Source organism: Palaemon carinicauda, chromosome 8 (genome assembly GCF_036898095.1).
Source record: "Palaemon carinicauda isolate YSFRI2023 chromosome 8, ASM3689809v2, whole genome shotgun sequence".
NCBI classification, from domain to species: Eukaryota; Metazoa; Arthropoda; class Malacostraca; order Decapoda; family Palaemonidae; genus Palaemon; species Palaemon carinicauda.
Genome location: NC_090732.1, coordinates 162,998,461 through 163,015,594, shown reverse-complemented (window position 1 = coordinate 163,015,594; position 17,134 = coordinate 162,998,461). Strand labels below are relative to the sequence as shown.

General features: G+C 32.6%; 1 protein-coding gene and 1 long non-coding RNA gene across 6 annotated transcripts in view; one reads left to right on the top strand and one right to left on the bottom strand.

Moving 5' to 3' along the window:
• Positions 1–5,098, top strand: part of LOC137646085 (uncharacterized) — a 175,796-nt gene extending 170,698 nt beyond the window's left edge. For all 5 annotated transcript variants that reach the window (XM_068379263.1, XM_068379265.1, XM_068379264.1 and 2 more), the window contains one exon: positions 1,247–5,098. In XM_068379263.1, coding sequence (XP_068235364.1) covers positions 1,247–1,466 — 220 coding nt within the window. In that variant the 3' untranslated portion in view covers positions 1,467–5,098. The remainder of the gene's footprint in view (positions 1–1,246) is intronic.
• Positions 1–17,134, bottom strand: part of LOC137646087 (uncharacterized) — a 55,012-nt gene that overhangs the window by 1,292 nt on the left and 36,586 nt on the right. Inside the window, exon 2 of the long non-coding RNA XR_011045387.1 lies at positions 10,976–11,058. This is a non-coding gene — a long non-coding RNA (uncharacterized lncRNA). The remainder of the gene's footprint in view (positions 1–10,975; positions 11,059–17,134) is intronic.

Here is a 17,134-nt window from a genome sequence, read left to right as displayed (position 1 = left end):
TGTGCTATACGGAATTCAAAAACTTGATATGTATATTAATGGTGCCAAAACATAACCCAGGACAGCATCCAATTAAATTTCATCATTATTTAAAGATCACTTGGGTAAATAATTTCTTACAAAATTAATTAAAGAAAGGAGAACAGCAGTACAGAGACAATGGGAGAACAAAAGGCCTCCCATGAAATAGGTTATGAAGGGGAGAGACAATTTGGTAAATCAATTTAAATCTGACACTTACCACAAAACAAATTATACTTAGCAAAAATTTATCACATACCACCTGATTAAAAAAGGGAAAAAAGTAGCCAATCAAATAATGGGAGATGAGCTGAATTAATGGCTGCCATACATAATGGCATCATCTTGAGTCAAAGATAAAGATAAAGCAAGAAATAAAATTGCCCCTAATGCGAAGCCAAAATAAATCTTAATCAATGCGTGACGAATTCTTCCGATATTTCCGTGACTATCAATAAAAAGCGAGGAGCAGAAAGCTAACATGTAAAAGATGTCTTAAAAGTGACATACGGAATCTCATGTGGCATTGCTGTCACTGCAGTGAGCAGTAGTGCTTGCTCTTCTAACAGGAAGGCGACACTAGATGGTCTGTGACTCTCACCCCTATTACTCTCCGAGTTCATATTTGTACATACCAGCCCAAAGGAATATTGGAATTTAAGTGGCATATCCTGTTGTATAGTTTCCTTGTTTTGATCTCATATAAGTACTTCGAACCACAGTTCCAAACACAAAAATGTCATATTTACAATAATTTCTCAATCCTTGATCCTTTCAGTCAGTGCACAGGTATTCATGGTTCCTTATAGTATTAAATAAACTTTTCCTTTGATATGTCAAAACCTAAGGGCAAACCAGTTAGCTTTACAGTATTATTTTCTTCATAAATAATATATTGGTATTGAAGTAATGTTTTAGAAAAAATGAATTCCTCACAATTTCCTGCTAAAAGTTTTATAATCTAATAATTATTTGTGCTTTTTCCATTTTAGTTACCCCCTATGTTGCATTGAGGGTTCATTTTAGGATAAAAGAAACATGGCATCAAGATGAGGGTTAGGGGCCCCTCCTCCCTATACTTTTAAAAGAAATTTCATCAAATATTAAGTTTGTTAAAAAAAACGTTAGTTTGTGACTAGTCTTTCCAGTGAATGACGAAGTGAAGAACACTTTTTGTATGTACAGAGAATATATGTTTACACTTGATTTTCTTTTATACCAACAGCTGTTTCGGCCATCCTTGGGTTGACATAAATGGTCCTACAGTCACACGTGATGCAGATGAGAAGACGCTGGTTTTAGCTTACTACCGTCAAGGGCAGGTCTCTAAATGGTCAATCTATTCATGCTGTACAGTAAAACACCATATTGAACAACCAACTGACAACATTTACCGACAAGACTTACAGATCAACGGCAAAGAACGTCAAGTAAAAGACCTATAAGCTGCAAAACTACTGAAGAGCAATAATGAGGTACATATTACTTATATGGTTTTAACCACGAATGTGAAACAAATATAGTTTAAGCGTTATATTCCTCTGAACATAGATACAGAGTGAAGGTAACATAGATACAGAGTGAAGTTAAGCTTAAGCTTGTTCACAAGTCAGGATCTTTTCAGCTTCAGGAGAAGCTTGAAATAATTTGAGCTCATATATGGATATGGTAAAGATTTTAGAGGATTAGTTACAGACTGATGACATTACTTGTTAAGTTTGTGCATAAATGCACAATTCGAATTCAAGAAACTTATTCCTTTGACCAAAAACGGTCTAGTCACAAATATGTAAATATGCTGTATATTGTTTTAATTACTAGTAGCCAACTGTATATATTTATTGAAATGAAAATTGTAACTTGTGATAGAAACGGTTACTAAAGTACTTTTGGCCATTTGTATATACTTTTCTGATAGTAATGCATAGCCTATAAAAACTTGAAAGTTTAAAGATTGTAGTGAGGTTTGAGATGGTGCAACATATTTACGCTCTGCATTAATCAAGATAATTTTTTGGTGAAAAAACATGAAAAGTTTTGAAATGCTTTTTCACAATGTATGTATCAAGGTGCTTGGCTTTACCTTTTTTATGGGTAAATGATAACCAGATTGTTAGCCATAAAGGATCCAGATTGTTAGCCATAAAGGATTGTGCTTGATATTGCAATGTGCAATAAAGGCACAGAACAGATGAACACAAAGACGGTCACAAAATGACCATTATTTACCTTGCACCAATTCCAGTGCATGTACATTTTGTATCTGGAATTTCAGTGTGTTGGCACAGTTATTTATAGCATCCTGCAAATTCTCAGTTGACAGTTTTAAACTTATAGCGTTAGGTTCAATTAATACTACGTAAAACAACACCGTATGGAAGATCAATTGTGATGTACAGTACATCTAATTACCTATGTGGTAATAACTTGGACTTTTAATAGATTTAGCATTAGGCATTATGCAAATATTTTCCATACTGATGATATATTATTTCTAGTCTTTGCAGCTAATTCATTGTTAAATTGGGGTTTACTCTATTTTCTGAATTTTAAGCCTTATTACGGGCTGTAATTATCATAGCAGTAATTAATGTATGTACCTATATACTGACTGAATAGTAGGCACAAAACCTGCAGAAATGTTTTACCTGTGATTCCCATCTAGATACTAACGATTGTTTTCTAGATTATATTATATTTAACGTAAATTTTCCAAAATGCGTTTAATTTTTCAATTATCATCCAAAGAGAAAATAAAAATTTTAAAATTATAATTATGCAAATAAACAGACTGAGACCATTTAATAGACTTAGTTTATTATAGGCTGTAAGTGAAACTGCTACCTGAATAGAACCTAACCAACAAAAATAATAATTGCAGTTTATATTGTTTTAAAGAAACTGACATTAATCAACATAGGTAATTTGAGTTTTGTCTCTACATCTCATATCAGTGTAGAAAACTGTCTTTCATTACTATCATAAATGATACAAGTAGAAAAAGTGGAAGTGTGCATACCTGAATGTAGCACTTAAGCATAATTAATTAATAACCTTAATTAATAGGAATTTTTATGTTTAATTTTTGTTGCATAAAGTGTGATGCTCTGTATCTACTTAGTTAGCCAACTTTTAAAGAAAACATTGCTATTCCTTGAAGGGGAAAGCAATTGGTGCAATTATCACACTTAAATGTGATGTACAGGAAGTAATAAGAAATGTTCAGGGGTATATTTTGAGATCTTAGGAAACCTGCTTCATAGAAAGGCTAAGTCTATATTGTTATTACATAAACCATAAAGGTCTTTCAAGGTTAATAAGTTAATGATCTAGGAATGCCAGTTATTTTGATTTTAGCTTCAATTAATTAAAATAGGTTTTTTTAAAATCACTGTAGTTTTAATGCTCATGAAAGTTTCAAGTCACAAAAAGTACAATGCTAAAAAAAATCTTTCCTGGAGAGGATTAGGAAAATATAACACATGTTCACAAAGTTATTTGATTTTTTGGCATTACTAAAAAAGATGTTTTCAGAAATTAATCTGTGTACATTTTCAACTGTCTTTCTGCTTTTTATTGACATATTTAGTACAGAAAGGACTTAACTATCAGCATATTTAGTACAGAAAGGAATACTGTATTAGGTATTGGCATATTTAGTACCGAAAGGAATGTTAAGTATTGGCATATTTAGTACAGAAAGGAATACTGTATTAGGTATTGGCATATTTAGTACCGAAAGGAATGTTAAGTATTGGCATATTTAGTACAGAAAGGAATAAGTATTAGCATAATTAGTATAGAAAGGAATATTTATTATTGAAAGGATTATTAAGAATGGGCATATTTAGTACAGAAAGGATTACTAAGTTTTGGTATATTTAGTACAGAAAGGAATAATAAGTATTAGCATAATTAGTATACAAAGGAATATTTATTATTGAAAGGATTATTAAGTATGGGCATATTTAGTACAGAAAGGATTACTAAGTATTGGCATGTTTAGTACAGAGAGAATTGCTAAGTATTTGCATATTTAGTACAAAAAGGATTATTAAGTCTTTGCAAAGTAATGTCGAATCAGCTGATAAAATACAATTACAATGCATTCCTTAAATTGAACTTATTTACTTTTACCAATTCCTTCAAATTGACTTGTATCCGGCCTGTAAAATTTTTAAAATTTCTTAAAAAAAATTACTTATACAATACCCATTTTTACCCTATTCAGTAAATCCACTTTCCAGTCAGAATGATGTGTATGAAATTAGAGGACTAGCAATTATCATTAACTGAAGATGTCTTTCAAAGAACCTTATGAAATTACTTTTATGTACTACGCATATCCTAGCACTGACTCTTTCACACCATATTTAATTCTGGGTTTCTTTTAGTCAGATCAGACTAATTAAATGTAAGTTAAACAGGTGCAAGTTTACAGCTTTTTGTGTGTGTGAGTGTGACAGCAGGCTGACATAAACTGTACTGTAACGATTGTTAGCACATAGTATTTGTATGTGTGTATACTCGTTAGTTCCCCTGTATGGCAGGTATATACTCAGTCATTTTTTAGTCATTAGTTTCGGCATATGGAAGGTTCCGAGGTAGCATTTTCATAAATTTAACATGTTTTTTGTGATTCAACAGGTCATACTAAACTTGCAATCAAGTTTTGTGGAGTTTGTATTGTTTTTAATGATTTCTTTATTTAGTGTTGCTACTTATTCATGGAATTGTATTTTAGATACTGTAATCAGAGTACAGTACAAAGCTTTAAACTCTTAATAACATATATTTGTTACATTTCTTCTGTGCATGTTCCTTATTAATTTAGCCTTTTAAATTACGAGAATGATGATCAATCACTTGTTAGAGCCCTGTTTTTTGTTGACCTTTTTATGCTATGCTGTTATAGCACTATGGCCATTTTACTTTTAGGGACTTAAAAATCACAATATCCTTAGTGTTCAAAGATATTTATGTGTAGATGCATTTGTTATAGTTTTCAGTGCATGTATCATTTTATTCTGTGATTATCATTTTATACGTTTATTTAATAAATTTTTCCTTTTTTTAATTTGGTTTTCTGAATCCTTTTATAGATTTTGAGGTGTGTGTGCATAAATGTTTTTTGAGTTTACTATTTTCCTATTACAAAAATAACTAATATGATCTATGATGTCTGCTCACTTCATGATACTGTACAGAAATCCAATTTAGCTTTGCTGTAAACTGTTGCCTAAGTTTGTTGTCTGCTATCTGTGCAAACTGTCATGCTGAAAAGCTAGAGCTAGGCATTTTAACCATGCTTCTCTGTCTCTTGTCTGTCTGTAGATGGTTATATAGATGAAAAAAAAATATTTAACCATGAGTAATAATTGACATGGAAGATCCTCTGAATTTTTGAAATTTCAGTTTATGTCTTCTCTGTAGTATCTTGTTAGCTTACTTTTTCAAATGGAAAGCTAAATTGACAAAAAAACTTCAGTCAGTTCCTTTACATCAAGCTTTATCCTGATTGCATCTGGGAAATTTTGTATTTTGCATTATTCACATATACAGCAGCATTAATATTTATATATAGAACATTCTTGTAATATGACAACTTTTTTTCTACTTTTTTCAAGACTAATTTAATACTGATCAGTATTTTCTATTTGCACTACTACAAATCCATTACTTTTACATATCTTTATAAAAGTCTGCTCAAAATTCCTGGACACTCTATTTGAAAAGGAAAGTACCTTCTGGTCCTGGGTAGATGGCTCAAGCACCCATGGGTGAAAACTGGATCACTTTGTTTGTACAATTTCAGTGTACTTTTGCTACATTATGTGACATGCTTAACTACTGTATATCCAAATACCACAACACAGATGCTTTTAATCTATCTTAAGATGAGAGGAGGGATAGATTCCAAATTCAAAGGAATTTCTTATCTTACAGGAAGTGATATACATGTTTTTCTGGAGACGTCTGAGGGTACCAGAGTTTTTGCCTTTAGAGAAATCTTTAGCTTTCTTTATGGCAATATGTTGACCTTGTGTACGAGTCCACCAAGACGAAAAAGTACTGTTCTTACAATAGGTCTTGCTCTGTACCTTCCAATACTGCACCATTGCCTAAACTTTGCATTGCTTTCTAGATGATCTCCCCACCTGCCTTTACCTCCTAGGCAATCTTCTAACAGTTCATGTTGCTTATCATTATCTCAGCTTCAGGAAGATTGAAATGGTACATTGGTTTCAAAGTGCTGGAGTGGCCATTACTAGCCACCAACACTCCTCTGTTAAGAGGATCCAAGCCTCAGGAGGATTTGGCAAAGCTTGTTGCTTGTTCCTTCCCTCAGTCAAGCATCAATTCTGAAAATGAAATCACACAGCAGCTCCAGTTGCTCTCAATGTCTCTAGTTAAGAGGCAGGTGCAGTCAATGTGACATCTGTCACAATACCAGAGATGCCAAGATATCACTGGGCAGATCTACTCCCTTTCAATGCCTCTAGTCTGTATGCAGTTGCAGTCACCGTGAAATATCACTGTCCCTTTGCCTTTAAATGGGGATAGGAAATATCTAAGAACTTATATAATTTTTTTTAAGGAATTCCCTTTTCTACATTCAATCCAGAATTGTAACTTGTTCTGTGGATGAAAAAAAAAAACTCTTAAGTTACCCTTGACAATTGTCTAGAAATGGCACATTGAAGTTTCCCTTCTTTCACTTTCTTACACGATGCCTATGAACAGGACTCGTCCCTTTTATTTTTTGCAGGTGGATTTTTGTATTAATTGAATATTCATTTTCATTATTTTTATAGGCAAAAGCCTTAAAATAGAGGAAACTTTCAATCAGTTTTACATGAAGAGAGTTCAGGAACTCTATCAATATCTCCTAAAAGTACTTTGGCTATGACAGCAGCTGGGACTTGTACCATAGTTCTATCTACGATGAACAGAATTCAAAGGTTGAAACACTAATGTATACAAATATTTGTTTTTAGAAATTTTGTACAAAGGACAAGGGTACATATTTTAAATCTGTAGTCGAATGCACTTGGTCTTGGAAAATTAAAGATGATGCATCAATATTTTGGAATTGAAGGCCTTTGATTGTCATGTAGAAAGCAGGGTAACAAGCTGCACAGTTTGATATCACCATTCTTAAGAATAAGTTGTTTGTCAACTAGCCATAACCATTTTTTTTATGGACAGGAAATTGGCCAAGACATATCTCTAGGATACACAACATATGTGATGCCCTCAGCAAGAGCAATTTAGTTCTTTCTGCCGAGTGGTTTGCTCCATCAAGGGGCTTGTTAAGAAATCTGGCATCTATGGGAAACTTCTTTGCTGGATGTTTTTAAAACAAACATTAACAAAAAGTACCAGCATTGAAAATCAAATCATTCATACACAGCTTGTGTAATTTACTTTTCCAATTAAGTGCACTATTTTTCAGCATGCATGATGACTTGACTTGCTCCCCTCAGACCTCGGTAGAATCAACTCCCAAACCTTTTGACACAGATACTCCCAGGCCATTTCAATGATAGTAGAAACAGCTGCATTAACCTGCTTCAGACAATTTTGCACATACAGTATTTCAATACTGTCAAGCTTTATGCTTGGAGATTATCAAACAAAGGTTTTACTAGCTCAGGGTTTTCAGCAGGAGCCAAAGTCATTACAGCCAATAATGACCCAATTCTAACCTAGATCGATGCAAGCTGTCTTTTCTGAGACTGGTGTTGTGGAAAGAGCCTTGATCCAATAAAAGCCTTTATCCCTAATGCTGCAAACTTTTACTAATTGCTTCTCTCTCGAATCTGGTAAATGTTGACATCTATCATAAACCACACCCAAAAAAATCCTGTTTTCTTGCTTTGTAATAGTCCTGCCCCTCAATTGGATTATTGAGATGCTAAGATGATAAGGTGATTTTGGCAAAACTTGAGCATGGTTAGGCCAAAAATTTGTTGCCCTGTAGTTCTCTTGTTGTTCTACCCACGCTACATACTGTGATTTTGCAATTTAGGGAGCTCTTAAGAAATGATTTAATAATTATTTAAGATTAATTGTGGATGTCCTCTGTTCAAGGCATTTATTGCTGGGCAATAATTATCCTCATTCTCTGTGTTACGTGCCGGTACAAAATTGTTTTCACTAACCGTTGTGAAATACTATAAGCAGTTCCTCTCGTGAATGAATATGTTTAGTTCGTGGCTAACCAAGTAGAAGATTTTAATCGTAAAAGAAAATTGACATTTGGCTTGGGGTAAACTTCAGAGAAGAACTAGGCTAGTAAATTATAGTGATTGTGAGGTTACTATGCCACTCCAGCTATAACCAATCTTGTGGGGGTTGACAGTATGGAGGTTCATATTTTTTTTTGCTGACTTTGCTATATGTGTAAACTAAAAAGCCCAGCTAACCTGCCCTATTTTGAATCATAGGCTAATTCTTTAAGTTGTCTAGTGATTATGGTATACCAGTCAGTAGGGGTTATGTTGGTACCTGTACACAGCGCATTATAGACTTTATGGTCTTTCCATGATCCAGTCAGCACTATATGACCTTTAGATTCTGTGAAAGAAGAACAAGCTGGCAGTCTAGATCCTAATATCCTTCTGATTAAACACTCATGAGCATCCTTTTTTAATATTCATCAATAATTTCCAAAAAGTTTTTACAACAGACTTTTTCATTAAAATTCATAAAATTTATGTTATAGTATTAGTTCCTCAATGAGAAATTTCATGGCAATGCGTGATATAGCAAAAATATAGTCTTAGTGTTAAGTGTTAAGGATGTATTTGAGTGGAATACTTTAATTTTAGATTCCTTCATATCATTATCAAGATTTAGCCCCTTGTGACCATTTGGTATTAAATTTTTCTAATCTGAATGCACGAGTTATGTGAAATTATTTAGTTTAAAGGTGAATTATTGTTTAAACTACAATCTTACTTGATTGGTAATTAAGGTATATGCCATCGGTTTCCCACTGACTAGTGGAGTCAAGAGGCTATTGAACCAAATAGTTTCAACTTCAAGACTGTAACACAAATTAGTTATAGTTTACCAATACATAAGCACTGCCATACACTGTCATATAACCTCAACACTCAACTAGGACAGGACTATTGCAAGGAGAGAAAATGGGAATTATTTTAGTTTCAGGGTAGTTGTCAACATTTAACCAGCTTTAAGAGAAGCAATATGAACATCAGGCGAGTATAGAAAAAATCTAATGCTATTAAATTTCCATTATTTCTATAACATTTAAAGAGGGAAGAAAGGTTATTATTGTATCTTAGCTCGGGATTTAGAATAGAATGACAATAGAGACTCGATCCAGATCCACAAAGCTACCTTGTCGGCATTTCACTGTTGTACTTTAGTTTGATAGGTCATCCTTATGAGCTGTTAGACTAAGCATCAGTCAAGAGTCTTTCCCCTGTAGTGTTCTTGATAATTTTTTTGGGTCAAGTAAACGAAATTCATGCTCTTCGCAGCCAAGTAACATATTAATGAATTGGAATAATATTGATGAATCTGATGTTCAACATTTTATTCCCAAAACATTGACAGCTTGTTCCTAGATCATACTTCATCCTCTTTTCAACTTCTTTTACAACCTTTCAAGCACGGAATATGAATGACCTTTTTCATCCAGTCAGATCTGTGATGAATATTTTCAGAGGACCAAAATTTTTAAAGAAAATTTCTCACTTGTTTATCTAAAAGGGTATTTAAGAAACAATTGAGCAATAATACTATTTTACTTTGGTTAAGGAAAATTTTCATGAAACAGGCACCTTTAACCTCATTACTACTGTATATAAATCTTGATGTAAATACAATTTTAGATGTTGGTTCCTCGATGTGTCTATCGACCTTCACTCCATTTTATCTATGGGATCTCAAGGTCAAATTTCTTGGAAGTGTTTTCCATTGGTCAATTAGTAGTGACATCCCAGCTTTTGTCTACTTTTGGTGGGATTTATTGGCCACTATCAAAATGGATAAGAAAATTTGCATTCCTTTAATTGAATGACAGGAGACCAAGAACACAACTTCCTATTTTACTTGCAAGGTTCTAATCTATCTCATTTCCCTTATTAGTCCTCAAACCTTTACAGTACCATACAATCTTTTGCGCTTGAAGTTTGGCCTAGTTGTAATAGATTTATGTATGCATCTTTCTTGAAGATAATGTGGTGGATAATGTGGAAGGGTGGGCTGTGGCACCCTAGCAGTACCAGCTGAACTCGCTTGAGTCCCTTGTTAGGCTGGAGGAACGTAGAGAGTAGAGGTCCCCTTTTTTGTTTTGTTTCATTTGTTGATGTCGGCTACCCCCCAAAATTGGGGGAAGTGCCTTGGTATATGTATCTTTCTTGAAGAACACGCTTGAGGAACTGCTAACCATGCTATGTACAGTAATGGGTTTGTGGCAAATGCTAAATCATCTGTATTTAAAATTAGAATTTACTTTTTCAATATCAATCCTATTATTAATTGCCCTCCTCCCATTCCTTCTATTTATTAGCAGCTGGGTCAGACAACATAAATTACGAAACTTGAATCTGAAAGCAAGGGCTCAAGCCTCATTTACCACGATCTAAGGTTATTTACTTCTTCTCACTGGAGCGTTCAGGAATTTTTAACACATCCAAAAGAGCCATGTAAAAGTGATTGGTTTACAATGAATTTTTTTTATTTAAAGCTATTTTTCAATAGAATCATGAAATAAATTTTATTGTTCCTTGACACAGTTTTGTCTGATAATAGACGACAATCTACTTTATTCTGCAGTAATTTCCTGATAGATTTTGAGGAAATAGGATAACTGCCCATGCAAATTCAGTTTTTTATGCAAAAACTAATGAAAAAAACAAAATTCGGTAAACGAATTACAGATAATGAAATAGCAAGTTCTAATAGTATCATTCCTTACCTCTCCAGCATTCATTTGACATTAAGAAGCTGCATGGCAGGATATCCATCCAGAATAGTGGCTCGGTAACTGTCTCACAATGCCTGTAAGTGAAAAAGCCAAAACTGTATGCACATCATCAATTTGGAAAATTATATTATTAGTAATCTCCTATAAATTATCATCATTACTGTTGCTATGCTTGCTCATATCATTGTTGTTATTATTATTGCTATTATTATTATTGTAAATCAGTCAAACAACTCAAGTACACAACTATAGACTTAGAACTTCCCAAAAAATATTTCTTAATGAAGTGAAAATTGGAATCAAGTAAAGTTAAAGAAGTTAGACAGCTAAGTAAGAGAACTGATGAAAAGTAAGGCATAAAGGGATGAAAAAATCCATCTACCATAAACCACTCAATGGCACATTTAAGTGATATCCTCTAATGGGACATTCATGGTGGAGCTGTGGATGTTCAAAGAGATGTATAAATCACAGAGAGATAGATCATGATCATCAGAGAGGAAGTAGAAGGACTAATTAGTATTTGAGGAATTATTGCTATTTGTAGAGACAGTTAATAAAACAAATAATATTATGGGAAATAGCTGCTTGTTTAGGGAATATGTTATCTTACAGCAATTAGTAAGAAGGGGAAAAAACCCTATGCAAGACATTACAAATAAATGAAAAAACCCTCATATGAAAACTCCCCAAAAATAAAAAAAACAAAATAACTTGATTCTACAGTTATTACACAAAACCTAATCCTAACAAATCAACATTGTTAAGGTAAAAGATTTCAAAAGTGTTTGTTGCCACTAGAATAACTTTTGGAAGAGAGAAGTTTTCCATCTGCCATTACTGGAAGATGGAAAAGCAGCAAGAGCCCAGTTTCAGAATATTCCATGAAAATGATAAAAAGTTAGTGACCAGAACAAACCCTTAATGATAATCATACTTGTTTATGATGAAAGATAAATTCATGAATCTTTACAGCAAATCACATAATTGTGACATGTTTCAGACTTTGGCCAGTGAAAGATTATGAATTTCATTATGCTGCCAATACTTGTAAAGCTACCAGAGTAACATTTCAAGACTTTATATTGCTAATTTATACCTATAAAATCATTAGCAGTGCATCACAGCGCATTGGACAAGAAAGTGGCAAAAGACAATGATATTTTGTTTCAAAATTTAGAAGATAATGGTTTATGCATACAGTACTTTTGTTTTGATTTATCATCTGCAAGATTTGGAGAATTACAGAAAATCCACCACATTTTTCCAAATCTATCTTATTTGATACACTTTTACATTGTATATCTGTGATACTGGCTTCTTTAGTATAGTCAAATTTCTAAAGCTGATCTAATTACAGTACAGTGCATGCACTATATCAGCAATGGTTACCAAGACAGTATTCACAGTTTTTTTCCTCAAACAACTTAGTTGGAATTTTTTCTTTATCAAATTCATATCCTGTTCACTTTGTATTGTATCTTCTAAGTCTGATTTTTAGCAGAATTCCCTTAGTTCAGGCCCTGTACAGTAACAGCTTTGGGTCTGAAAATTATTACTAATCAATCGAGTGTAAAGGTGAATGTTTAGAAACTAAAGTTAATCCTGGAGAGAAAAAAAAACTTTTCACTGTGTAAGCTAGGTAGTTTTTTTTTTTTTTAATCGGAATTGAAGCCTCTCTTATTTCTAGGAATATTTCTATTTTATTATAATCTTAACTTACTTGTTCATTTATGTTAAAGTACTGTACTTTAATATTGGCAGTATAATAGTTTTTGACTTACATATTTTTAAAACTAACTTCAAGGTAGGATTTGATATGGTTTTGGACTTTCATGGCTTTCCATCTTTTTAAAATTCCATTCTTTGCATTTCCACATAATATCACATTTTTAAAGGCATTTGTATGTTTCCTAAGGCTGGTTTGTATTTTTGTTAAAGAGTGCATGTTAAAATGTCCCATTCATAACTGCATTTCATTTTGCTATACCTGTATCACCTACCTCTGATGATGTACTTGAGGATTAGCCTTGGTGATAATTCATTCTTACTGACTGTGTTTTTTAATCTCTTGGATGATGGTGTCATTGGCTATCTGGTAATAGGGTATTCTTGACCCAAGGTTGTAGGGTTCCAAATCTCACAAGGAAGCACAGACTTTCTCTTAATGCATGCTTTATGTAATACTTTTTGTATGGCCTGTACCTTAATTTGCTTCTGTATATTTCAACTAGTCTACCATAAAAGGTATTGATTTTGGCTATCTTTGGAGGCAAAACTTTGCAACTTGAAAGAAAATTTGCTTTTAAGTACATTTATTCTTTTATTACGATTGCAAATTTTATACTGTATTATTAAAATTTAGTCAGCAACATGAAGGTTATTATCAATATTGATTTTAATCATAAACATCTATGGAGTTCTGTGGCAAAGTAAATTGATTCATACAATGGTTCTACAGTAATGTATTTGTTTTGCAGATAAAAATCTGTCAAGATGCAAATTGAAAAGGCATTAAATGGTACTAATATACTGTTTAGTTAAAAACAGAATGTTTACTATATTTCAACTAGAACATAATTATTATTTCTTAATTCTATTACTTTAAAAAATATTGCAAAAACATTTTAGCAGGGTAAATGCAATATGTGTAATATGTAAATTAGTATGGTAAGGATCTTTAATCTCTACAAAACAAAATGTAAATAATGCTGAATACTTAACTAGTAACAGCAATAGCAATAATGAAAACAGTCATGACATGCAGGATAGCAGTGTAGCTTGGGATGAATATAAAAGTTACAAAACTATTGTACTTCTACATAAATTCTAATTTTTCAGTTGGCTATGCCCAATTTTAGTCTTGTCACAAAAATACATAAAAATACATAGAAAACCCTACAGAATTACATACTTCTATGAAAACATTACTCATTCAGTGTATACATATAGAAGCCCATTCTGCTAAAATTTCAGAATAGACGGGTAATACACAGAATTTTAGTTTTAATACACGGAATTTTAGTTTGAAAGGGAAAATCATTGTAAAATATATATTTTTCCTCTTTTATTCCTAATTGAGTTTAATGCCTAGGGTATTATTAGTTTTGTATTTCCAGTATTCTTTGAAAAAGTTTATCTTCAAATGTGTTTGAAATTAATTTTTTATTTTTGTTCAATGATATCTATGATTCTGTAAATATTTGCTTAGATTTTAGTCTTATTAACTAACAATAAATGCTGCGTTAAATTATCGGGATAAGTAACCCCTTGAAAGTACGTAACGAGGAACCAACTTTAATGCACGTATATATTTACAGTAAATATGCCTGTAGTTACTTGCTATAGAACACAAAAATATTTCAAGAAAAAGCGTCAGCTTATTAAATAAAAAAATTCAATTACATAGACAGAAACAGGAAATTATTGCCAATAACCAAATCTAATTTAAACTTAGAATGCACACTATTATGGTACACAAAAGCATAAATCATTTACTAAAAAAGGAAAAATGCATCATGATATATCAGAAAAACATGAAAGAATAAAAAAGAAAAACTATGAATGACTGGAAGCCTACTAATTCATCCCTCGTTCCTTACAATTACAAGCATGTACTATGTACCATTTGAAATGTAATACCCTAAGAGAACATGATATGTTAAATAAATATAATTCAAAATTCAAAATAAGAAGATATATCTAATGAAATTGGATTAAATGTAAAGAATGAACAGAAGCAGTAGGAATATTTACATTCAATTTAGCAGCTAACCAACACTACAGCACTTACCAGTACTCGTGCTGTGTATGCATAAATATATACAGTACAAACATAAATCAAATTTTTGGTATTCAAAGGTCAAAATCCTTCATTCTTCTGTATTGTTTTCTCTTTAACTGCATTGTTCTAACATTGATACTCTTTTCCCATAAAATTTTTCCTTCCACTGCCTTCATCCCTCAAATATTTTATTTGCACTGATTGTTCATCACTTATGTATTGTGGGTGTGTGCATGGGATAGAAGGGAGAGTATTCTACTTCTCCTCTGTCTATCAGAGTACTTTTTGTCAATTTAGCCAATTCAGTATACAGTACAGTATTTCAGTGAAATACATAATAGAAATCATCAAATCAATAATAAATTTCCAGTTACTGTGCATGAATATTTACTCATGTCTTGTAAAATATATATCCATGAAAATACTGCCTTATTTCTTGCTAAATTCATTGAGCACACCATCTTTGTCAAAATACGAGAGAGTCATTGCATCAATAAAAGATCAATTGTTGCCTAACAAAGAACTGTCGAACATGCTTTCGCAATGACAGATGCTAGGAGAGTGAGACTCGGTCAGCCAGATAAGTGACCTTGTGCAGGGAGGGAAACAGTGGGAAGGCCGGGTGCAATGAAACGAGGGTGGTTTGAAAACATTGGGATACATGCAACTTGATCTAAATACCCTGTATTATGTGGACCTCTGTACCATGAAAAATTGAAACTGTGATGTGTAAGGGGGGTGTCACAGGGAGGGGCTATTTTTGTTTGTTCGTTCGTTCGTTTTAGGTTGCCTTTCCTTATGCAAGACACGGGCTCTTGCATTGGCAGCCTATAAAAAAAAACTATTTTGATTTTCCCCCAAAAATATAAAAGGTATGACGGAGTAGACTCACTTTTTTCAACACTACAGAAGATGATAATCATAGAACCTAATAAAAATAGTAAAATCTGTAAGGCTAAAATAATGTCAAGACTTTAATTTCATGTAGATTTTCTATGACAGATATGCGAGGGAAATTAGCATAAGATGTTATTACTATAGCTATACTGCTGGTCCTTGTGTGATCTTGACTGTGTAAGTATTTTGAGATAAATAAATTTCTAGTGTTATAGGTCTCAAATTGATCCAAATGTTTGTTTTTAATCAAATGTCAACTATTGCATACAGGATTGTAAATTATATTGTAAAAGCTGTTAATATTCTGGGATTTCTAATATTAATTGTTAAAACTTGTGGTTAATACTACACACTGAAATTTTTATTTAGAAAAATATTAAAAAGAAAAACAAGACTTTTTTTTCCATGTAATTAAACAATTTTAATTCATAGTTTTTTCAAATAGAAGGTTTTCTTACATGTATTCATTCATAATCAGTACTCTTTTATTTTTCAATAGAGGCTTTTCGTCCATTTTCAATCGTCACAGAATATCCCATACTCTGTAGTTCTCAAAAATGTATCAATTGTGTAACCTATGTTTAAGGCCAATTTCAAACATGCTGATTGTTCCCCTGTAAGAGTGAAGCTTTTCCCCAAAACCATGTGTCTAGCAAGAGCGTTTACGCCATTGCAAAAATAAATGTGCAGTTTCATCTTTCCCTTGTCCAGTTCATCTCTCCTCTTCCCATCCGGTATTTCCAGAGCAAACGGAGCTTAACCTTTTGTCAGGCTTCAGTGAATTTCTAAAATGTTATGCTGGAAACTTACAAAAAAAAATCTTACTCAATTCTGAAAGTTAATTTTAGGAGCTAAACCTCTTGTCAGGCTTCATTGATTATCTAAAATTTCATGCTGTAAATTTACAATTTTTATTTAATCTTGAAAGTTGATCTTAAAAATTCCACCCTAGAAGAATAAAAATGGTCTTGGTTCCAAGCTTTGACTTTCCAAACGGAAAAGCCAAGGATGCAATAGTCAATGTGCCAATCAGTGATATTGAATAAAGCAATCATTCACCATTAGAAGAAAGTGCAAAATGTAACTTATTTAATCTTGTTTGAAGTCAAACTGTCTTGTTTGAAATCAAACTATCACTTGTTATGAATGAGAAACGCTGCTTAGATATAGTTCGTAGAAAACCTCTTGTTCTATTTTTAATATATAGATTCAGCGAATATAAAATGCTATAACAGATATACGCTAATATGTAGCATAGAAGTTTGAGACTAAAGGCTTACAAATATCAAACACGCAGACAACATACATATACACGTCCACACAATGCATATAAGCTAGGAAACCGAGGCATAATGATTCTGTAGTTCATATGCTCTAGCTTGTTGAGCCAGAGATGGTGGTGTTTTATCTGCAAGGTCTGTTGGTCATGCATTTGTTAGTATGAATCAAGGATAAATTGTAAAAAAAAA